Source organism: Urocitellus parryii, unplaced genomic scaffold (assembly GCF_045843805.1).
Source record: "Urocitellus parryii isolate mUroPar1 unplaced genomic scaffold, mUroPar1.hap1 Scaffold_228, whole genome shotgun sequence".
Classification (NCBI taxonomy): domain Eukaryota; kingdom Metazoa; phylum Chordata; class Mammalia; order Rodentia; family Sciuridae; genus Urocitellus; species Urocitellus parryii.
The window spans coordinates 63,972-88,210 of NW_027552366.1; the positions used below are offsets into that span (position 1 = coordinate 63,972).

At 34.8% G+C, this 24,239-nt stretch overlaps 2 protein-coding genes across 5 annotated transcripts in view; one reads left to right on the forward strand and one right to left on the reverse strand.

The window, feature by feature from the left end:
- Positions 1 to 6,844, forward strand: part of LOC144251804 (secernin-3-like) — a 34,059-nt gene extending 27,215 nt beyond the window's left edge. For 3 of the 4 annotated variants that reach the window (XM_077794525.1, XM_077794524.1, XM_077794523.1), the window contains exon 8: positions 52 to 2,302. In XM_077794525.1, the coding sequence (XP_077650651.1) occupies positions 52 to 228 (177 nt within the window). In that variant the 3' untranslated portion in view covers positions 229 to 2,302. Of the gene's footprint in view, positions 1 to 51; positions 2,303 to 6,766 lie in introns of those variants that run through there. The other variant, XM_077794526.1, reaches the window with a different exon arrangement.
- The window catches only part of LOC144251805 (lysosomal cholesterol signaling protein-like), a 48,245-nt gene continuing 28,937 nt past the window's right edge, over positions 4,932 to 24,239 (reverse strand). The window contains exons 10-16 of the mRNA XM_077794527.1: positions 23,333 to 23,543; positions 17,052 to 17,156; positions 14,036 to 14,172; positions 12,087 to 12,182; positions 9,926 to 9,990; positions 8,182 to 8,319; positions 4,932 to 5,631 (exon numbers count right to left, since the gene is read on the reverse strand). Of these exons, the coding sequence (XP_077650653.1) occupies positions 5,334 to 5,631; positions 8,182 to 8,319; positions 9,926 to 9,990; positions 12,087 to 12,182; positions 14,036 to 14,172; positions 17,052 to 17,156; positions 23,333 to 23,543 (1,050 nt within the window). The 3' untranslated portion in view covers positions 4,932 to 5,333. The remainder of the gene's footprint in view (positions 5,632 to 8,181; positions 8,320 to 9,925; positions 9,991 to 12,086; positions 12,183 to 14,035; positions 14,173 to 17,051; positions 17,157 to 23,332; positions 23,544 to 24,239) is intronic.

Here is a 24,239-nt window from a genome sequence, read left to right on the forward strand (position 1 = left end):
GATAGATTCATGTACTCATGTATGTGTATTTGTGTACTTTTCATTGTTTAGGATAAATACTGTTTAGGAACAATACTGGATAACATGAGGAAGCTGGAGAAAGAACTATTCAAAAAGATGGAGTCAGTCCTCCAAAACAAGCATCTTGATATGGATAAAATTGCTAATCTCTTTCCTCAGAGTACAAAGGATGAAATTAGAATTTATAAGGCAAATATTACTTCATAGCAATCATAGAAATGGTGGAAATCTCCCTCAAAGTCAGAATCCATTGTCTTGAGGTAAACCTACTTAGCTATTATTCTTTAATAGCATTCAAGTGATAGTTCAATTGTTAAAACTCATATAGTTTTGCTGAGATACTGACAAAGAAAACCAAACATATATCATGAGGTAGCTAGGTGTTATTCCAGGCAATTATTTCTTTTAGCCACAATAACTTTTTTTTTGTCACAATAATTAAGTACTCAGGTGCTGGGGCTGAGGCTCGGTGGTACAGCACTTCCCTCTCATGTGTGAGGCATTGGATTTGATCCTCTGCACCACATGCAAATAAATAAAATAAAAGTATTGTGTCCATCTACAACTAAAAAAAATTAAGTATTCAATTCTACATAAAGCATAAGACATTAATATGATGCATGGATTTATACTTATAATTTCGTAGAACCCTCAAATCATTTTATCAATTATTTTAAGTTTTTTTTAGTAACGGAAAAAATATGAAGTGGTGAGTTTTCTTACGCTTTAAGCAAATATTAACCAGTGCTAACATGGGAATTTTCTAGATTTACACACTAAATCTTTGTCATTGTATTAATTCTGAAAATACACTTTCATTTAAACACACTCTGTATCAAGAGTTGGCTTACCAGTGAACTTATAGCTCCAATTGTTTAGCCTTCCACTGTCTCTTAGAAACCACTATTTTGTTTTTAGTTTTCTCTGTTTTGCTTTCCCCATAATGTTGGAATAATACAGTAGGTATTCTTTCAGATTGATTTCTCTTGCTTACTAGTAACATACACTTAAGTTATTCCGTGTTTTTCATGACTTGATAACGCCTTTCTTTTTAGCCTGAATAATATCCCACTGTCTGGATGTATCACTGTCTGGATGTATCATTACTAAAGGACATTTTGGTTGCTTTTAAGTCTTGGCAATTATGAGTAAATCTACACACTGCCATATGCAGGTTTCTGTGTGGATGTAAAATTTCAACTTACATTGGGTAAATTACAAAGTGTGCAACTGCTGGGTCATATGGTAAGACCATGTTCAGTTTTTGTAAGAATTCGCCAAACTGTCTTCCAGAGTCACTACCATTTGCATCCCCACCAGCAATGTTGCACCATATCCTTCCCAGCATTTTTTGTGTCAGTGTTTTAAATTTTTACCATTCTAATAGTTGTGCAGTTGTTTCTCGTATTAATTTGCAATTCCCTAGTGACATGAAATGTTGAACATCTTTTCATTGCTTATTTGCCACCTGGGTACATCTTCTTTGGTGAGGTGTCTGTTCAGATCTTTTGCCCATTTTGAAATCAGTTGTTTGTTCATTTTCTTATTGTTGAGTCTAAAACTCTTTCAAAGACATTGTTCTTGGGTTAAAGTCTCTTAACAAATACCACCAAGAGCCTGCTAATTAATCTGTCCTCTGTCTTTATCTTATTACACGTTCACCATTGTTTTTTATGTTTCACCTATGCTGCCCTTTCAAGTCTTGGAATGTGCCCAGTTCCTTCCTCATGGAACATTCATTCCGTGTTCTCACCTTTTGTAGTTCTTTTAATGGTTTTGCCAAGACAGGAATTCCTTAAGGAAGTTTTCCTCAAACCACAAGGTCAGGTCTCTCTTAAATACTCTTGGAGCCACACGCTATCCTGATCACAAATTAATTATACATTAAACATTTGCACAGAACTTTAAACACAGTAGAACTAAGCTCTATGAAACTAGGAATCATATTTGTTCTTACTGTTGTATGTGCAGTGTTCAGTATTGTGTCTGGCATGTAATAAATGCTTATTAATAGATATTTGCAAAATGAATATTCAGATACTGACAGGAAAAATTTATACAGTCCTCTGCCTATAAAAAGCAAGGTTGCAGAAATTATCTAGATAATTTATCTATACAACTTGTTAGCTTTTGATAAGTTTCAAATCAAGCTGTTGCTTCTTTCCATATTAGAAATGGGAATATATCCCCATATGAAAGCAAGGATAATTGGGGCTGGAGCCATGGCTCAGTGGTAGAGGACTTGCCTCACACGTGTGAGGCACTAGGTTCAATCCTCAGCACCACATAAAAATAAATATATTGTGTCTATCTACAACAAAATGTTTAAAAACACAAGGATTATTAATGTATTATTAATGTATGTAATTATTAGTGTAAATTAATATAATATAGCTTGACTTTTACTGTATAAATGCAATTGGGCTGTGAGTACTTGTGGGGGTGATTAATGCCTTGGGATATATTGTAAAAAATTTAAGGTTTTATTAAATTTTATCTATTGTAAGAGTAAAAAATATAGTTGCTGAATTAAGCTTTTTATTAGGTCAACCCTTAAATTATGTTATAAACCAAGGGAGTCATCTAATAAATTGAGTACTTTACAGAAAGCTACATTGTTTGATCTTGATGAAAATATCAGTTTATATATTTATTGTTAAAAAAAGAATGTTGTCCTAGAAATAATATGTAGCCTAGAATTTTGGAAAGTTAGTTCCTTCTTGTAAAATTTTCCAAAAACAGTTCTACATAGTGAATTTTTCTCTTTTGCATAACTTTTGGGTCACTAATCATTATTCTCCAAGTACCAAAATATACTTTATCTTATTCTAAAAATATTAAAAGCAAAGCACAAGTTAGGCATGGACTTGTTCATTGAGAGTTAAGATAACAATAGACTATGCTGAAGATTAGTAAAAAGGGGTAGATTTTAATCAAAATTGTACCAGATAATTTTCTCAGCTGTGACTCTACATATGAAAAATCATGAGATGTGGCTCAGCAGTAGAGTGCTTGCCTAGCATGTGCAAGGCGCTGGGTTTGATCCTCAGAACCACATAAAAATAAATAAAATAAAGGTATTGTGTCCAACCACAACTAAAAATAATATTTAAGAAAAATCATGAAATGTATGTAAGGCACTCTTAATTTCATATTAACTCACTCATAAAAGGTGTTTAGTGAATTCATAATTGGGGAAGTTCCTATGCACAGGACCTAATGGGTCATGAAGAAAGGGACAGTCTTAAGAAACTCATTTAAGAAAACATTAAGAACTTAGATTAAAGACCCGTTTGATAGTATCTGTATCATTGCAGTTGCCCAAAGAAAAGATGACAGCAGTGAAAGTTAAAATAGGTAGTTTATTGAGAAACTTGCTTTGTCAGTGAGAAAGTAACAGTTACAAATATTTTCATTTAATAAAATTAACATATCCTTAATCTAAAAACATCTCTTAAAATCCTTTATCTGAAACTGCAGATCATTCTGATCTAGGATTTTCTTTTAGTGTCTCCCATGGAAAAAGAGGTTGCAGAATCCTTTTGTGCAAATAACAGAACATATGCAGTATGACTTATTTGTATGACTTGTTCATAAATAAAAAATTTCTCCACTTGAGTTTGAGTTGCCTGCATGCATGTGAGTTACATCTCTATTGGAACAGCAGTGAGGCTTTATGCTTACTCCTGAGCATTCAAAGAGTATTAACGTGGTCATATTTTTTTAGAAAAAGTTCCCCCACAAGACAGTTCTGTTTAAAAACACGCCCATTCTCTAATGATAGCTTGAAATTTGTATAGGTTAATGGTATACTAAAGTAAAATTTACTTGTTAAATACACTAGGCTTCCAATCAGGTTTTTAAAAAATTTATATATCTGTTGCATTAAAAGGGCAATAATTTTCTAAACGGCTTTATATAGAAAATACTAAACATGAGATAAACATTTCAACATATTTTAAGTAAGTTAAACTGACACCTAATAATTAAGTAGATGTTCAAAAATCATGTGAATAACTCCCTTTAATTTTCTGAAGATGAACTTTATCTGTTATGGTCTGAATGTTTGCATCCCCTCAAATTCATATGTTAAAATGTAATCCCCAGTGGGATAGTACTGGGAGGTGACTAGGTCGTGAGGGTAGAGCCCTCATGAATGGCATCAGTCCCTTTCTCAGGGCTGAAGAGACAAGAGTTTTTCCCTTCTACCATGTGAGGTCACAGCAAAAGGGCACCAGCTGTAAACCAGAAATCAGGCCTTCACCAGACACTGAGCCTGCCCATGTCTTAAATCTTAGACTACACAGCCTCCAGACTTATAAGAAATAAGTTTCTGTTGTTTATAAGCTATCCAGTTTGTGGTGTTTTGTTATAGCTGCCTTAATGGACTAAGATAGCAACATTTAGTAATTTAAAAATTTAAAAAACAGATTTTTTTTTAATACATAGAATTCATAGACTGAATTCTAAAGGTAGTCATAGGGTGCTATGTCTAGAAGTTTTAACTCTTGACTTGGCCTATATATATGGTCCTTTTTATTCACTGCAGGGAGAAAAGTAGTAGGGTTATTATTCTGTACTATGTTGCTTTGTGCAAATAATAAGTGATACATCACATGACAATAATTTTTTAATATTTAAATAAATATGCACAAATTACTATCTGTAGCACAAAAGTTAGAGATTGGATTTTGATGATAATATTTATGGAGGTTTTTATTCCTTTCCTAATGACATAGATTAGTACTTTGGTTATAAGAGCAAGAAGAGACAAGCCTATTTTTAAAAAAAAGGCAGTGATTCTAATTTGTTAATGAGTTTTTTCGAAGAAATGGACGGGGGCTGGGAGGAATAAGAACCTCTTATTAGATTCAGTAAAATTATTTTTTTTAGGAAGTGCCATTAATAAATGTAAAGTTACCATAATTTTATGTCCATTTCACCAGCAGAACATCTGTCAAATTTGGCAATTAAAAGGAATTGTCAACTGGATATTGATTTTGAAGTTATAGCAAACAGTTGCAGGAAGAAATCATTTTATAATGTTGCCACATTAGTATTATTTATAGTAATTATTATATTCACTATCAGAACTTTTCCTTTTGTTTCTTTCTTTTTCCTAGGTCACTTTCCTATGTGTTTTCCATACTAAAACCACAGTGTTAGCACGGGGCGGGGGGAATGCATCTTGTCAGATTTTACAGAAGTGGCAACTAAGGCTCAGAGAGGGTCTAACTTTCCCAAGATCACACAGATAAATACTGGATCTGGGACTAGAATATGATTCCATGGAGGATTCTCTCCTTTATCATTTAGGACTTAGGAGAAAGTGAAGATGGGGGTGAATGCTCAATTTCTTTATAGCTTTCCTGTTGGGGGCTGTCTGCATTAATAGCAGAAGTCTGTTCAGGACTCTTTTGAAGAAATCTGTAAAACAAGTACTCATCCCGAAATTCATATTCATTGGTAATATGTTGGATGACTCCCCCTTGCACCAGTCTGTCTCCATATATCACAGCTTCACCACGGTCAGAGGCAAGGCCAACTTCAATTAGCCAGTTCACCTGGTCACAGCCACAGAAGGTCCCAGCAGAAGTCTTTGCACCACACCTGTATGTCAAAGGAATGATTCACCCATATGTTCTGTAAACCTGGTATCAGCACTGCATGGTAGAGGACAAGCAAGGAAAAAATAGAAGGAAACAAGGGAAGACGGCACGATAGTTAAAAGCATGGCAGGAATGAAACTGTTCTGAATATAAAGGAATTGTTAACTTTCCTGACCCCAGAAAGACTCCTGGAGAAAAATAAAATATGCCAATAATGCTTGTGAAAACAGAAACGCTTCAACAACAAAAAATGGACATAGGTAATGTCTGAATATTAAATATATTATAATTTCTTATATTCTTATTTGTGCTAAGTAATTTTAATTGTCTCAGGAACATTACATATTTTTTGTAAGCTCTTAAGAAGTGACTATTTTTATTAAACTACTCAAATCAAACTTTATTATCGTGCCCACAAGTAGTGTTTCTTTCCATCAGCAACCAAGACAACCTCACTTTTGTGTTTGTCAGGATTTGCTTCATTAAAGAGCAAGGAAAGAATAAGTGAGATCTGTCTTGCTACAAATCTTAAGATTTTTTAAAATGTGCTTTATAAATCTACTTCTTGATCACTTAAATTTTGTCTTCTTAATGCAAATATGAGGTCCTTCAAATGTGTTCAAATAAACAAGGAAAAGAGAAATGAAAAAAAAAACCCAACCAAACCCAATTACATAAATTCTGTACAAATATGCAATAGACAACAAAAATCTGTCCACAAGCATCAGTCAAGCTGTAAAACCTAAAGTGCTTGACAATGAGAAATAGCGAATGAAGACTGAGATGAAATGAGAAACAGGTGACAAGAATTTAAAAACATTTTATCATAAATAAAATATATGTGTATCATATAAGAATTATAAAAAAGGTTAATAAACGAAAATGTTTCTCAAGTATGTAAAAATCACAGTATGTTTTGTTTTGAGGTGCTGGGGATGTCACCCAGGGCCTTCATGCTTGTTAGGCAAGCACTCCACCGCTGAACTACATCCCCAACCCCAGATTACAATATTTTAACTTAGTAATAAGAACTCTTAACTTAATTCTTTGCAACTGCAAACATCATTTTGACAGAAGCCTGAATGTTACAACCCCTGTCTGAGCCTTCTTCCTGTTTGTTGGCTTTTAATTTATAGTCCTAATGCCTTCTGTCCCAGACACCAATTGAATAGTTTCTTGAAGACTGTGATCAGGCAGCTGTAACAAAAGCCCATGGAGATGTACAGAGTGTCAGAGAATGTGATGCTGTACAGGCAGTAGAGCCTGGAAAGGGACAGGGAACAGGCCAGAACACTACCAGCTGGTGCCCATTCAACCATCTGGGACCAAGGCAGCCTGGCAGCCCTGCAAATGGTAAGAGCTACACTTCCCGACAGTTGGCAATCACAACAGGCCAGACAGAGATAACAACAGAGTTTTCTTTTTTAATTTTGAAAAGCAGTTGAAAAACAAGTTGTTGATGCGGATAATATCTTGAAATAATTGTGCTCAGCCCTTTAAGGGTAGAACATTAGCTTTTCTCCATAGTTTACCATTAGGCTAGGCATATCACAGACATTTTGTCACCTAATTCAAACAATATTGAGAGTCGGATTTTTAAAGAAAAGGAAAACTAAGGCTAGAGAATTGAACCTGCCTATTGTCACACAGCCAAGAAACTTCAATTCAGGAGTTGAATTCTACTATTAACCTACACCCAAATGCTTCCCCTTTCCACCATCTAACCTAGGCTACCTTCTGATTATAATGGCATGTATATTAAATATAGTGGCATAATAGGTGCAAATAAACTCTCCTATATAATTTTCCGTTATACACATGTTACTTTCCTTATGTTTTATTTTTCTTGCATGACAACCAAAAATATTTTCACTACAAATTTGTTTATTCAAAGTTGGTCATTTCCTGCTGCAGTATATTCCATACCTTGAAGATATAATGTCATAGACCAAAGGAAGATTAGGACTTGAGGTGAAATATAAGCAGCAGAATTAATTAAGAGGCAGAAATTTTATTATTATTATTATTTGTGGTACCAGAGATTGAATCTGGGGCACTTTACCCCAGAGCTACATCCTTTTTTAAAAAATTTTTGAGACAGGGTCTCACTAAGTTAACATGGCTGGCCTTGAATTTGCGATCCTCCTGCCTCAGCCTCCCAAATTGCTGGGCTTACAGGAGTGTGCCACCACTCCTGCCTTCATTTTGTTTTCTTGGCAATATGAAACAATATAATAATATAACACTAGAAAATGGGAATATAAAACCATTTCTGAATCCAATGTATTTCAAAGCTTTGTGAGAGACACTAATGGCCAACATGAAGTGAATGTTAATATTCTACCACATTCGGGTTTGTTTTAAAGTTCTCACATTTTATGTAGAAATCAGAAGTTATATGATATTTTAAAATAGTAAAATCAAAGTAATATGTCTCTTTCATATGCTACTTCTTAAACTAAAAATTGACCCATAACTATTAGCCTATTAAAATCCAAAAATAGTTAATCTAAAATATAATTATTTGGATCTACAATGGCAATTTGCTTACCTTCTTTCCTTGACGATGTTACGGATACAGAGGTCACGGTGATAATGGATAAATTGTTGACAGGTCATTTTTATTTCCTCAGAAACAAGAGAATCTCTGTTTTCTGCTGTTTCTTTATTGTTCCATAGAAATTCAAGTCTGAAAACCAAATTTAAGGAGTTTATTTTTTCTTACTGGAGATTGAACCTGGAACTTTGTGAAAACCTAGGCAAATGCTCTACTGCTGAGTGACATCCTCAGTCCCCCCACCCCCCACCATTTTTTGTGGTCCTGGGGCTTGAACCCAGGGTCTTGTTACATGCAAGGCAAGCACTCTACCAAACTGAGCTATATCCCTAGCCCCTCAGCCCCTTTTTAAGAAATGTTTTTGTCTTGATACAGATTCTCACTAATATGCCCAGGCTGGCCTCAAACTTGAGGCCTCCCAGGAGCTGGGATTATAGATGTGTATTACCATGCCTGACTAAGGAGGCTATTTTTTTTTAAAAAATATTCACTTTCTTAAAGTTTTTTTTCTAAAACTTTATTTTACTTTTATTTTTATGTAGTGCTGAGGATTGAACCCAGTGCTTCACATGTGCTAGACAAGTGTTCTACCACTGAGCTACAACCCCAGCCGAAGGAGGCTATTTTTAACGAAAGAAAAGCACGGAGAGAGAATCCCTTCTGCTCTATCAAAATGGCTGTTCCAAAGCCAGTCACCAAATTTCCCATCTCATCTACAACACAACTGATTCTGCATTTAGTTTCCTTTTCACAGAAGGCTGGGTGAGTGACCTAATTATTTTATAAATCCTCTAGACATTTTTGGCTCATTTCAGTTTTTACTAAGAAATATTCCTTATACTGTATTTTTGAAACATAAAGATAACTTAGATATCAAATAGTTTACTCAATCATTTTGAAATTTTGGTATCACAGAGGAAAATACTGGGCTCTGGAGTACAGACTGGTTTTGTTTTGGCCAGCTCACACAATTGAACTGTTGAGTAGTTCACATTATGAAGCTGATAACTAAGTTCAATAACTTTCTTACTACGCTTTTCCTTCATGAAATGATTATGACCCTAACAATGAAATCTTAGTGAATAAGATGATGCTGATGCTGATGCTGAAGGAGAAGAAAGAAAGAATAAAAGATACTGTTTTGGGGCACTATTCATAGAGCAGGTAGGATGAATTCTGTTAGCACTTCTAATTTCTACTAATTTTGACTTTAAAAGCAAATGAAGTACAAAGATTTGTCCCTCTGCCTTTTCCTCCCACCTACAAGTTGCAATACTTGTTACTTTTTAAAATTCTTGATCTTAATTCAAAGAAGCCCTTTACTAAGCCAATAAAATAATTTAGAAAGAAAAATTGAGTTTTCTATAAGTTAGTTTGATAGAAGAATCCTGTTGTCAAAGGTGAAAGACAATCAAATATATTCCTTTGGGGGCACCACTTAATACTACCCTTTCTAAAGATATGTTCAAGTTTTATTTAACTTTATGTAGCTAATGGCATAGATCAAAATCAGAGTCCATCAGTTTTTGTTAAAATGCAAATTATATTGCTCCATTTATAATAGTTCTTCCAACATTTTCTCTGCAGTTATTTACAACTATGTGAATCAACAGATAACCCTTGTATGGTGTTTAGTGGTGGTCTAACAGTTTAAAGGTATAAAAATATCAGTATCTTAATATAATGGCTTTGTCATCAAATTTAGGAATATAGAGATTTATTTCAAAACTAAATTTACCTTCTTTTGAAAGGCAGGATGATTAAATGTTTGTCCAATCCAAAGATTCCAAAGGAAATAAATCCCTAGGGAAGAAAACAAAATTATTTTTTCTGAATGCAGCAATAAAATTGTAAGAGCAGGAATTAAGGAAGTCACCAAATTTAGTGCTTGAGGAGGCAAACCTATAGTGTGATTAGAGCAACATTTCAAATGGAGCATACAAAGCAGGTACTCTAAAGTTCAGTACCTGGAACCAGACATGTTTGCTGCCTCTTCCCAATCATTCTGTTCTAATTATGATGGGTGATAAAAACTAGTGCTGAGCAACCATATTCCTATGACTTCTTACTAAAGAAAAATAAAAATATTTAAGAATTATATGTCTTTGTTTTCTTGTTTTGAAAAAAAAATCTCCCACTGTGCTTAGGTATTTATTGTTTTTTTGTTGAAACTTCATAAATTACATAATTAACAAGTGCTGCAATATCCAATAATAATAACTGAACAGAATTTATGTGAAGTGGTACTGGCTAGTGGTTAGGGAAAGGGCTTGAAGGAATTGGAGTAATAAGGCAAACTGGCACCAGATATAAGCCCCAGATCAGGAAATTTAGGACTGCCTGGGAGAAAGAGAGCTCAGCTGCCATTTGTGAAGCATACTGAGGTGCAGGTTGGTGGAAGGTGGGATGGAGAAGGCAATATAACATTATATGAAGGGCCCGATTTTCTTTACCCCAAACTATAAGCAGTCAGAAGGGAATATCTTTCTCCTCCTCTCCAAGAGGAAGACTGGATGAGAGTGAGGTTTGTGTGTCTCTCACTCCCTTGAACTACTTGTGTGGGAGCATTCCTGGCACTAATTCAGTTCATGACAAAGTGCAGTGCAATGAAGCTTTCTCAGCCCCAGGACTAGGAGGGCTAAGCTTGAATTGGCTTTCTGAATGCATAATGCCACAGAAGACTGAGATTTTTCAATCTAGTATTTTATAATTCTTGGATACAAAGTCAGATCTTAATATCACAATGTAAGATATAGTTATCAAGTAGATCTTGGGAAGTTCATATTTGTTGTAATAAGCTGACACAAATAACCGAGGTAATTTGTACCTTTAGATATAACCATTTTGTTCCCACAATAATGGCAAAACAAACTGGAAATACTTCAAGAAATTAATGTTAGGAAAAATCTTGCAGGAGCATTTATTGACAAGTCTTAACTAACTCTTGGCAAATTATTTTACATTTAGTAGGCAACATACTGATTTCAAATACAATATTTTTTCAAACTGATATTCAATCTCTGGATGAGGGATGAGTATTCTCTAATTAAAAAGTAAGGGGCTGAGCTGGGGATGTGGCTCAGTGATAGAGCACTTGACTAGCATATGCAATATCCTGGGTTTGATCCCCAGCACCACCACCCCGACACCCACAGTTAATGAAAAGATCAAATTTTGAAATTTGCACCTAAAAATATTTTCCAATATGTAAAACGTATTGTTAAATATGTATTTTAATAGTGTCATGAACATAGACAATAGTACCTTTTACATCACTTTTTCATGGAATTTTAGTTTTCTATGTTTTAAACTGGGGATGATAACATCTATGTTGCAAGTATTATTGTGATGTTTAAATGAGATAATGAATATAAAATGCTTAGCAATTTTTGGCACACAAATAACTATCAAGGAAAGAAAAGTATTACCCCTGACTAAAGTTTTATTTACACACCACATGATTTTAAAGTAAAGATTTAAGTATCTGTTGTTTAAAATGTAAATGAAATAATATTTGTCCATCTAAGGGGATAAATCCTTTAAAGGAAGGTGAATTATTTTTCTCAAAGTGAGTTTTTAAGATTACAAAAAGTTTAAAAAGAACTTAGGACATCTTGTCCCTGCTTAAATTATGATTCTTTATCTCAAAACCAAAGCAAAAAAATTATTTGGTATTGCTGGTTGAAACACTCAATGTACATTCTGATGACTTTAACCAATATAAGAATTCATCTCTACTAGAAGACAGGCAGCAGCTGTCAGCTGTCATGTATACCAGCAGCTGGCAAACAAACTAAACCCTATTGATTTAGAAGAAAACAACAACATCCGCATACCCTTCTCTGCATTCAACTCATCCAGGAAGACAAAAACCCCTCAAAGTTTCAGTAAATAAGTACCTGGCCAAAGTTAAACACAGCACAGAAAAACTGTAACTCAACGTATAGTCTTCCAGGCTCTTGGTTGAATAGCCACCATAAACAACTGGAAAGATTCTATAAAGAAAAAAAAAGAGTATTTTAAAATGAAGCCTGCTAATCATTTCTCTCCATCCAGAGCACAGTACAATAACTTTTCTACCTAATAATTAGGGGGGGGGGGAGAGACTAAAGGGAAAAACACTGAGAGAATACAGAGGCTTTGTCTTTCAAACAAGAGGTTTCAACTACTTCTTCTGACAGATGTCTTTCAAACAGCATCTATTCTGATCAGATTTGAAGCAAGAAGACATGAGTCATAATACAGAGACTTACATAATATACCAGGACTGCCGACTAGCCTAAGACAGGACTGATTTTAAAATTAGTTCTACAGAATGAAAATAATTATATCACTAAGCAGGAATTCTTGGAAGCATTTCTTTTTTTTTTTAATTTTTGTCCTTAAACAGCAGATAAAGTGTAGCTGGCTGATATCATACTATGTAACAAGCATTCTGTGTGAAAAGGGCTCGTAGGTTATATGGCCTATCTCCCACCTCTAGGCAGGTTACACTTAAACTACCTTTAAAAAATTATAATAACTAGCTGGGCCCGGTGGTGCATGCCTATAATCCCAGTGGATCAGGAGGCTGAGACAGGAGATCACAAGTTCAAGACAAGCCTCAGCAACTAAGCTAGACCCTATCTCCAAATAAAATATAAAAGGGTGGAGATGTAGAAATCATATCTGGGTTAAATCCCTCCCCCCAAAATTACAATATTCAATATTGGTGAGAGCACTTTATAAATCTATACTATCGACCCTTTGAAAAACAATTTAGTAGAATACGTCTAAAATCACAGAAATATTTATTCTCTTTGATCCAGGTTTCTCAACTTTGGGAATATATCACTAGAAAATATAATGCATGGAGATGTTTTTTAGAGTATTTTGAAAAGTTAGAAACAATTCATAAAGAAGTGGTTGAGTAAATTATATAGCTCTCTATTGTTTACTAGGGAGCCATTTAAAGTATTAATTTTGGACACTTTGAAAATGCTTGACATAAGTGAAAAACCAGGTTATAAATATATGTATTATTAGAACCATGAAAAATGTGTTAAAAATTCAAAAGCAGGGGCCAGGGGTGGTGCTCAGTGATAGAGCCTGTGCTTAGCATGTGTGATAACCCTGGGTTCAATCTCCAGCACCCCCTTCCCCACAAAAATGTTAGATGTCAGTAATTTTTTTTAAAGAGAGAGAGAGAGAGAGAGAGAGAGAGAGAGAGAGAGAGAATTTATATATATACATATATAAATATATATATATATTTTTAGTTCCCGGTGGACACAACATCTTTGTTTGTATGTGGTGCTGAGGATTGAACCTGGGCCACACGCATGCCAGGCGAGCGCGCTACCGCTTGAGCCACATCCCCAGCCCCAGATGTCAGTAATTTGATGGGCATTTTTCCTCTTTTCCCTACTGCATGAAGTAGTTAGGTTGATTTCCATAATTAAATCTTATTCTTTCAAGTTAATTTATATGAGAAATATCTTGTGAGTGATAATGTAGGCATTTGTCCACTTCGGTCAGTCAAGCATGTTAGGGATAACTGGCCCTTGGACACATGATGGAGATATCTATCTGATTTTACCAAATTTACGTTCAGAGCACAGAATGAATAAGTAATTCTAATAGAATAGGCTACTGGAACACTTAGGCAACAGAGAAATATGAATGATTCTCCCCTCGCCACCAAAAAAACTAAAAAAACAAAAAACACTTAAACTAGATTAGAATTTAGATAGCCTAGCCACTCTACTCTTGAAAAGTAGCAACTAAGTTTCGGTCCCAGATGCCTAAATAAAACCTTTGCCAGACATTTAAAGAAACAGGTCCCAAACAAAACCAGAGAAACATTTACAGCAAATAGGCCAATAATGAGAAGTAAACACAGCAAGACATGTCGAGTCAGTTGCTGGTCTCCACTCTGCAGATACTGTTCTTCTTCCTGGGCTAATATGCAGCTCTGGGAGTTACAGCGACTCACACAGTGATCATCTATGAAACAGTAAGCACAACAATTTGTAATCAGAGCTTTTTATTTGAATGCATTTTAAATTTATAATGACTTCCTAAGAGAAACAACAAAAAAGCACATTCAGCTAAGAATCAGTATGTAATTTTCGATGAAATCGGGGGAAAGCTCCGTCATGTTGTTTTAGGAGTTTTAGTTGGAGAGTGTTTTTATCTGAAAAAAAACCACTAGTATGTAATATTTCCCTTTTATTCCATTCACCAATGTTTTCTATCTACATAATTTGTTATATAATTATATATTAATATATGTTTTATAATTATACATAAAATTTTAAAAGGCTAAATTAATAACTCATGTTTCACCTGCATTAAATCTTCATAGTAGTCATGAATACACTATTTTGACTAACTGTGAAATAAATTTACAATTAACTCCTGCCTTTTCTGAGTTTAAAATTTGCCTTACAAAAGGCCTTACAAGGTACCAACTAGGTCTATATGCTATGTTTTGTTCACATATGAGACCAAACTCAAATCACAAAACTGACTCTTTTCTGTCCTAAAACAGGGGTGAGGGATCTTTCAAAAGAAACTTGTTTTTCCACTTCAGCTCCACTTTGTATATGGTACTAAAGAAAAAGGAAAAATTTTTACATAATACATGCCTAGTCTAACATACAATCTTATATAAGTTAAAGATTAAAAAACAATTTTATAGCTCTTACCCTAAAAATAAAAATCTATTTCTTAAGGCCACTTTTTGGGAAAGGACACATACAACCACTAAATGTGGTCTAGCATAATAGTTAATGGTAGGGAGAAAGTTTACAGTCTTGCTAAGTAAAAAGAAAGTAGGTCACCAAACTATCTCTGTAGTATGATTCTATTTTAATAATAACTATTTGTATATATCTGCTCTAGTTTGACTCTTGAATGTCCACCAAAGACCCAGTATTAAAGGCTGTCCCTAGTCTGAGGCACTGTTGGGAGGTTGTGAAACATTTAGGAGGTAGGTAAGGCACAGTGGAAGAAAAAATATTGGGACTCCAGCCCCTCCTTTCTTTCTCTCTTTGCTTCATGGCTGCCATGAGATGAGCAGCTTCTTTGCCACATGCTCCCACCACGATGTACTGTGCTGCCTTAGGCCCAAAGCACCTGGGTCACTTGACCATGAATTGAAACCTCCTAAACTATGAGCCAAAATAAACCTTTTTTCCTTATTAAGCTGATTACCTCAGAAATTTTGTCACAGTAATAGAAAGCTAACATAATAACTTATGTGTAGAAAATTTGAGTTATATTTATATATGTGTGTATATATATTATGAAAAAACTGGTTTTAAAATATTATGTACACACATTATTAAAATGCATAAAATAAATCTTATTAGTTTTTCATTTGCCTTTTCCCACATTGTTGCCACATAGCAATCTAAATGTAATATTTATTTTGCCTTTGTGCAACAGCAGGGAATGGGGGACGAATTATATTGTAAAGCTCTAGAAATTCTCATTTGTCTATGGTTTAATTTCCTTTAGGCTTTTTTTAAAATTTCAGGCTTAGGAATGATACTAAATTACATGGTTAGATGATGTCCATATATGATGGCTTTCTTTTAATATGATTTTTACAAAACATGATCAGAAAATTTTGAAAGTCCCTATAGTATAAAAGTTTTCATGAATCAGTATTAGTAATGAAGAAAATGATAGTTAAAGAAAGACTAAGGATAATTTGAGAAGCAGAAAATGACTTTACTATGATATTGGGTAGAGAGAAAAAAATTAAGAAAGCAAACCTTGGGACATAAAGAAACACTACTTTACAAAAGAAGCACATAAATAAAAACTAAGACAATTTAACTGAATTCGAGATTGGATGTCCTATTAGAAAATTTAATGAAGGCTGATAATCTGATATTTCTTTCTATGGAAACCGAAGTTCTGCTACTATTTAAGATTCATTCCTAGCCAACAGATAGCAGACAAATATAAATGCCACCTGAATAACAACTGTTGCCAGTATTACATTTAATGAACATTTACCACGTATACCATACACAATGCTAAGTGATTTGCACCCATAATTTCTTATAATCCTCCCAACATTTATTATATAAAGACATATGCCATGGGCTGGGGTTGTAGCTCAGTGGTAGAGTGCTCGCCTTGCATGTGGAAGACACTGGGTTCGATCCTCAGCACCACATTAAAAATAAAAATAAAGGTACTGGGTCCATCTATAACTAAAAAACTTTTAAAAATGCCTTTTGCAACAATGTAATTGACAGATTCTCCATCACAAAGAGCAAAATCAACTGAAAGTGCACTGCAATTCCAATTCTATATAAATATGTTCAGTTTTAAATAATTTAAAATTCAGAAAAAAGTGACTTAGTCTCTTAGTTTACATGCCAAAAGTTTATTACTTTTAAAGTTGTTTTTCTTATTTTTAAAAGAAGTTATATTTAAAGCACAATATAATTAAGCACTAATTAATTAGTCCTGGTCATAAGGGTTAGTGATAGGGGAAAGTCTCAGCTTCTAAAATAAGAAAAAAAGCCAAAATAATAATAGCTTTTAGGGCAAATTTCTTGGGTTTATCTCTTGAGTTAAATTTATTGGAAAGTGTGTGTGCATGTGTGTGTGTGTGTGCGTGTATGCGTGCATGCATACACGCGTGTGATACTATAAGAACTTTATCTTTTTAAAATAAATGTTTTCTCTGCACGATTATTATTCTATTCACATCTTTTTCCTATTTTATTTGAGAATCTGTTCTCAAATAGTGTTCTGTAGTATTACAGCTGCTGAAGAAATACTATGTAGAGGTTTCATGACACAGAAGGACAAGGGCTCTTCTGTTCCTTATGCCCTTCCTCATATCCCAGGGCACTTACTTTTCTCAAATGAAGGAATCACAGGCCCACTGGTGCTTGTGTTTGCTGCTGGCTCTATTGATGGGTAGCATAATTCACCATTTCCCATGGAGCAAGAGCAGCAACCTATATATAGAAAAATAATGTGAGAGTAGAGCCCAACCACAACAGAAATGGACAAGTTCAAGAAATTCCAAACAAAACCAAACCACCCAAAACCTACTCATGCTGCCTCCATGGAAATATTTTCACATGACAATTATCAAAAGTATTCAAATGTGCTGTACAATATTAACATTTTAAAAAGTGTAGGATGAATGATCATCATCTTTATATATTGTCTTCTTATATGAGAGAAGAAAAAATTTATTCATTGCTGTTTTAATTCTACTGTATTTTGGGAACTAAAAATTCACTTTCCTAAAACACAGCTTTTATTTCATCACTTTTCAAAAATACATACTAGCGTTCTATTGGTAACTGTGGAAAATTCAAACTCAGTCTAAATGGATAGCTGCCTATGACTTGGCCTCTTTTCCTAGCCAGCTACCCATCCTAAGCAACAAAAAGCATTTCCTTCTTTCAGGAAAATTCTTCACACCCTCCACAAGTCCCATCAAGACCTAGGCTGACTCAAAAGACCTAAATATGGCATACTACAGGGACACAGCCACATCAATAATTATAGCAGCACAATTCACAATAGCTAGACTGTGGAGTCAACCTAGATGCCCTTCAATGGATGAATGATAGAAAAAATGTGGCATTTATACACGATGGAATATTACTCAGCACTAAAAAATAACAAGATCATGGCATTTGCAGGAAATAGATGGCAATTAGAGCAGATCATGCTAAGTGAAGTTAGTCAATCCCAAAAAACAAATGCTGAATGTCTTCTCTGATATAAGGGAGGTGACTCAAAATGGGGTAGGGAGGAAGAGCATGAGAAGAAAATTACCTCTAGTTAGGGAAGAGAGGTGGAAGGGAAAGGTAGGGAGAAAGGGAATTGCATATTCATTATACAGAATACAGGTATGATGATGTGAGGGAAAAAAAAAGAATTGTGTCACATTAGATTGGGTAGAGAGAAGGGAGGGGAGGGGAGGGGAAGGGGGGAATGGAAGGACAGCAGAATAAAATAGACATTATTATTGCTGTGGGTATATAAGTGACTGCATGACCAATGTAATTCTACAACCTGTACACTTAGAAAAATGAAATTATATCCCATCTGATTCAATTGTATATGTCAAGATCATTGTACTGTCATGTGTAACTAATTAAAACAAACAAACAAACAAACAATAAAAGACCTAGGCTGATCAAATCTTCTCCTGCTTTCTAAGTTAGGCTTGAAATAACTTCTTTCAAGAATCTGTCTCCTATTAGTTTAGATGATGCAGTAAAAACAATGATATATGTTTTTCTTTCAAATATATACTGCTGAAAATCTCTTGCAGGTTTATAGGCAGGTTGGCTTATAGAAGTCACACTGAGATATCTGTTATAGAGCTGTAATTTTTTCTTCCATATAGTCATAGAACTGTACACTGTGCTCTTTATTTTATTTATTTATTTATTTTTTTATTGGTTGTTCACAACATTACAAAGCTCTTGACATATCATATTTCATACATTATATTGAAGTGGGTTATGAACTCCCAATTTTACCCCAAATGCAGATTGCAGAATCACGTCGGTTACACATCCACAATTTTACATAATGCCCAATTAATAATTGTTGTATCCACTGTGCTCTTTAAAACCTTTCACACTTACATAGACATGGTGCTCCTTGACATGAATTATAATTGAATAATAACTTTAATAATAAACTATTAAAATTTAATATGCTAGAAAAATGAATAATTCCCAAGAATAACCTTTCATTGACAACATTCTTAATTTCTTCAATGATGTTCTTAAAAGTATTTAAAAGTAACAAAACTGCAGTCAAAAATGGCCTTGCTAAATTTAAGATATTGATGCTATCTCAAGGTTAAAATAGAACCAAAGGATAATAGAAAAGAAAATACATTATCTAGTCCATACTTCTTCAGAAACTTGAAGGTTTCAATCAGCTAATTTTCTTTTCAGTGTTAGGGATTGAACTACATCCACAAAACATTTTTTATTTTGAGACAGGGTTTTGGTAAGTTGCTGAGGCTGGCCTTGAACTTGCAATCCTCCTGCTACATCCTGAGTAGCTGGGATTGCACCACCACATCCAGCCAGTCTATCAGATAGACAAATCACTTATAGTCTAGTCTAGTGGGCTATATAAACAACTTAAAAAGCAATTATAAAATAGTGAAATAAGAGGGAAGTATAAACATCACAGAAGGTTTCTTAGATAAGGTATAGCTATCATCTTGCTCTCCATTTATTTATACTATAGGTTCACGTTATTTTCTTGCTGGAGATGATAATAATGGATTTAAAGAAAAGCTATTATACAGTTCATCTGCTATTTTTAAATAATAGGTAAAGATGTAGCAGCAAAAGTCTCTGGGCCTAAAACTCTTAGTTCAGCAATTCCCACAGATGTCTGGCCTTTGGTAGCCAGTTTTAAAACACTTGTGGAAAAGAAAGACACAGCCAGCTGTAGGTGGGATGGTCTTCAAGCTCTGTCAGAAAACAATCAATATATGGGTTTGTAGGATACCTGAAAGATTCTTCAAGAAAGTAAAGTAGGAAAGGAAGTTGTGCATGATCAGAACAGTACTCTAGGCCCATGGAAGTCAGCTTTTAAATATTCAATCCTTGAACTTCAGCTTTCAAAAGGAAAGTGGTCAAGAAACTTGAATGAAATTCTGATATAATCATGAATTACCTAAGAAAGAAATTAGTGAGCTTGGGTTTAAAGGCCATGAAGTATAAAAGAATAATAGAAAAGAATATAATAGAAAAGAGGTATAATATATATAAAATATATATTATATATTTAAAAGGAGGTATAATATAATATAATATAATAGAAAAGAGGTGTAATAAAATGAATGCCATTTTGGGGAAAAGCATGGAAAGCTCAGTAGTGGAGAGAGGGGAAAGCTGAAGAGGAGAGGGGGCAGAACTGGGCCAGAGCAGGGCATGTCTGGATTGTGGAAGATCTTGAGCACCATGTTCAGGAGTGTGAACCTTGTCCAACTGCAGGGTCCTCCTAGACCTGCATCAGGAGTCTATGTGACCAGAGCTCTGTGAGGAAGGTTTTGCCAATTCATATAAAACAGATTGGAGCAGGGAGTGATGGGAGACAGGCAGCCCAGTTTGGAAGGAATTACAAGAATCTAGCAGAGAGACTGGAGGCCACAGTGGGGAATAAAGGTCAGGTGTAGATGAAGGACCCTGCGGAGGGAGAACTGCCTGTTCTGAAAGGCTAAAATACCTGAGAAGGAAAGAGAAGATGTGCCTGGAAGGCCTGAAGGATGATCACACATTCACTAAAACCAAATTTCTGGAAGTTATACTCAGGTCCTCCATTAGCTCTCACCAGTCCAGTTGATTGCAAGTCCATCAGTACAGCTTCTGAGTCTGACCTATCCGGTCCATCCCACACCTACCACCCTCTGCCCTGTATCTGGCCTAGCCTATTGCAAAAACTACTAATAGGACCCTTTACATGTAGGACAAAACCTTCATATTTTCCGATGACACAGAATGCCCTCTGTATCTGCTTACTTTTCCAACTTTTTTTGATCTCTTCCCCATATGTACCCTGAGTTCAAGCTTTACTGAATTTCTTACAGTTATCTAAGAAGAAAAATTGTTATCTCATATTTCATTACCTTTGCAGAAGTTGTGGAACATTATGAATTGTGATAAATAAACCATAAAATAACTCTGGGGAGTAGAGCCAAGGGCAAGGGAGGGGAAGAGTTTAGCTTCTCTTTTAATTGTCTTTGAATTCCTTTTTAATTGTATTTGAATTATAATTGTAATTGTATTTGAATTCCTTACTGTATGAATGTCTTTTTTTTTTTTGTACTGGGGATTTAACTAGGGACAATTTATCACTGATCTATATCCTAGCCATTTTTATTTTGAGACAGGGTCTCACTAAGTTGTTTAGGGGCTCTCTAGTTTGCTGAGGCTAGTCTTGAACCTTGATGTCTTCCTTTTATAATGAAATGTTATAATAAGCGGGGTGCAATGGTGCATACCTGAAATCTCAGGGACTCTGAAGGTGAGGCAGGAGGATTGCGAGTTTGAGGCTAGCTTCAGCAAATTGGTGAGACTCTGACTCAAAATAAAAAGTAAAAAGGGCTGGTGATATAGTTCAGTGGTAAAGCCCTCCTGGGTTCAATACCTAGTACCAAAAATAACAATAACAGTAATAATCATAATAAAAAATGTTATCAGTACCTAGTCCTATACCTCCAGAGTCTTGGGGTCCCTACACCTGCATGTGGGTGCCCTTGGGATTATTGGCATTCAGGGATGTAGCCACAGTGTTTTCCAACAGGAGAAATGCAAGTGCCTGAACCCCGCTCAGAGGGTTTTGTACAGGGGTGCGATATTGGAGAACTATAGGAAACTGTTTTTCCTGGATAAGGATGTCTTGTCTTCAGAAAACAGGATCTGCCCTGTATCTTTGTGTTTTTTCTTGTGTGCCTCTTGGGAGGCTCTTCATCAAGCCATATTAATTCAAAATGCAAAAGTTTCATATTATTGGATATTTTGATAATTTTGTTGAGTTACTCTCTTTGTTTCAATACAATTGAGTTGATTTGCCATAGTTTGTCATATAAAATATCTGGAGTACACTTAAAATTCTGTAAAAAAATTAATAAATGTTATAATAATAGCTATTACTTACTCATACTTACTATGTGCTGGACTTTATACATGTTCACTCATTTTATACAGTAACATTCTTTTTCTTTCTTTCTTTTTTTTTATATTGGGGATTGAACGCAGAGGCATTTAACCACTGTGCCACTTCCCTAGCCCTTTTTTACATTTTATTTAGACACAGGGTCTCACTGAGTTGCTTAGGGCCTTCCTAAGTTGCTGAGGCCGGCTTTGAACTCGGGATCCTCCTGCCTCAGACTCCCAAGCCGCTAGGATTATAGGTTGCCACTGTACCTGGCTCCAATCACATTCTTACAGGTAGGTGTTACTAGATAAAGAAAGTGAAACACTGGGAAATTGCCCAAGATCAGACAGTAGTAAATCATGAAGTCAGGCTTTGAACATAGGCAATATGGCTCCAGGGTAAGTTTTTAATCACTCTTTTATTTACTTCCAGTTTGGAACGGGTGAGGAAGGAAGAAAGGAAATGTAAAATGGCGAGATTTGTGGGCAGCATTTTAAATGCAACATTCCTAGCACTAACACAGTTCATGACAAAGTGCTGTGCAATGAAACTTTCTCATTTCTTCCTTTTGAAGATGAATAAATTATCTTCTATCTCTGTTGTCACTCTTTCTTCTTATACTTTACTCATCTTTCTACTCCACAAGCTATCTAAACAAAATATTGTAAACCATCATTTATTCTTCTGAACACAATGTCCGTTATCTGTGAACTTTCCACACGCATCAGTGCATCCAAAATGCATACACTATTGTTGACTTCCCTTCATGAATTGAAACAAATCCTGTAACAATTGTTGACTCTTACTAACACATATACTAGTTAGGATCATATTTTTACTTATACCAAGAATGGGCAAACATCTTCCATAAAGGGTTAGATAATATTTTAGGCTTTACAAGCCAGTCTCTGATGCAATGACTCAACTCTGCTATTACAGCATGAAAGCAGCCATTGACAATGCGTAAATCAATAAGCATGGCTGTTTTAATAAAATTACAGACATGAAATTTAGGTTTCATATAATTTCCAGTAGTCACAAAATATTTATTAATTTTTCTTCAACCTTTTAAAAGTGTAAAAATCATTTTTATATGGTGGGTGTGATTTGGTCTGGGCTCTAGTTTGCAGATGCCTAATTTCCACTATCAACCCAGCCTCTTAGTAGGCCTCCTTTAGCTCACTTTGTTGATAAAATGTTGTTAAATTAACATATATATGTGTGTAGATTTCTAGGAAGAATATTCCTTTCCATTGTGACTTTTTTCTAAACTTTCTAAGCTCTCAGGTCTCAGGAAGTCCTACATTTTTAACAAAAGATTGTTCTCACAAACATACTTTCAGAAATAATTTGTAAACTCTTCCGATTATTGACTGTGATTCAGGTTCTTAATTTGGCAAATACCTATGATTTTCAGAATAGTTCAGGGATCCTCTCTTAAGCAAAATAATTAGGATGTATGCTATAAAGGCACGTAACATACTTGTTTCTGGTACTGAACTTGTAAAAAGTTCTGGTTCATTTGTTGGTGCTGGACTCTCATCAAAAGCAGTGTTTCCAGGCTCCACTGCTTTGTGGCTCTGAGACTGACTGAAACATTCATAGTGTCCTGCTTGGGTGGTGCGGTTCATGCACATGAGTGATATACCAGCTATTAGAATGCTGCAGAACAGGGTGACTGCTGTGGTGATCATCTGACGATGTTAAAAAAAAAAAAAAAGACATTAGGCCACTTTTATAATCCCATCTGATAATCTTAGCAGAATGCATTAAGAGCATTTTTTGATGGAAAATACATCTGCACAGTTGTAAATACTCTAGAACAGTGGTTCTTAAGAATGGGTAACAGCATATAAGGAATGTACTTGAAGAGAAATCAGAGTCTGTTTATAATCATGTAAGTGTTCTAGATGCTTTGTTGTACAGCAGCTGATTAACATAGCCACTGGTTTCTTTTACAAGTAATTGGAATAATTTGTTATAACTTTAATTTTGAATTTTTGCTTATGTAGTTCAAGTATACTTCAGTTGAGAAATTTTATGATAATGATAGTAAAAATGAATAAGTACAGCTAATACTTATGAGCAGTAACTATATGCCAGCACTAGTCAAAGTTCTTTACATGTATATCTTATTTATTCTCATAAAAACTCAAATTCAAAATTACAGAACAGGAAAAAAAAGGATAACAAATGAAAATCTTCAGGGAGGTTTTTAAAAACACATTCTTGGGGCCTTCCTGAAGAATTCAGCAGGCTCATAAGCCTCCTATTCTATAGCTGTTCAAGTACACTTTTTCCCAGACACATTGTTTTCTGAAATTTATATTTTTGATAGGATTAAGAATCAAGAGTTTGACATTTACTATAACTACTAGCTTGTTAAATGG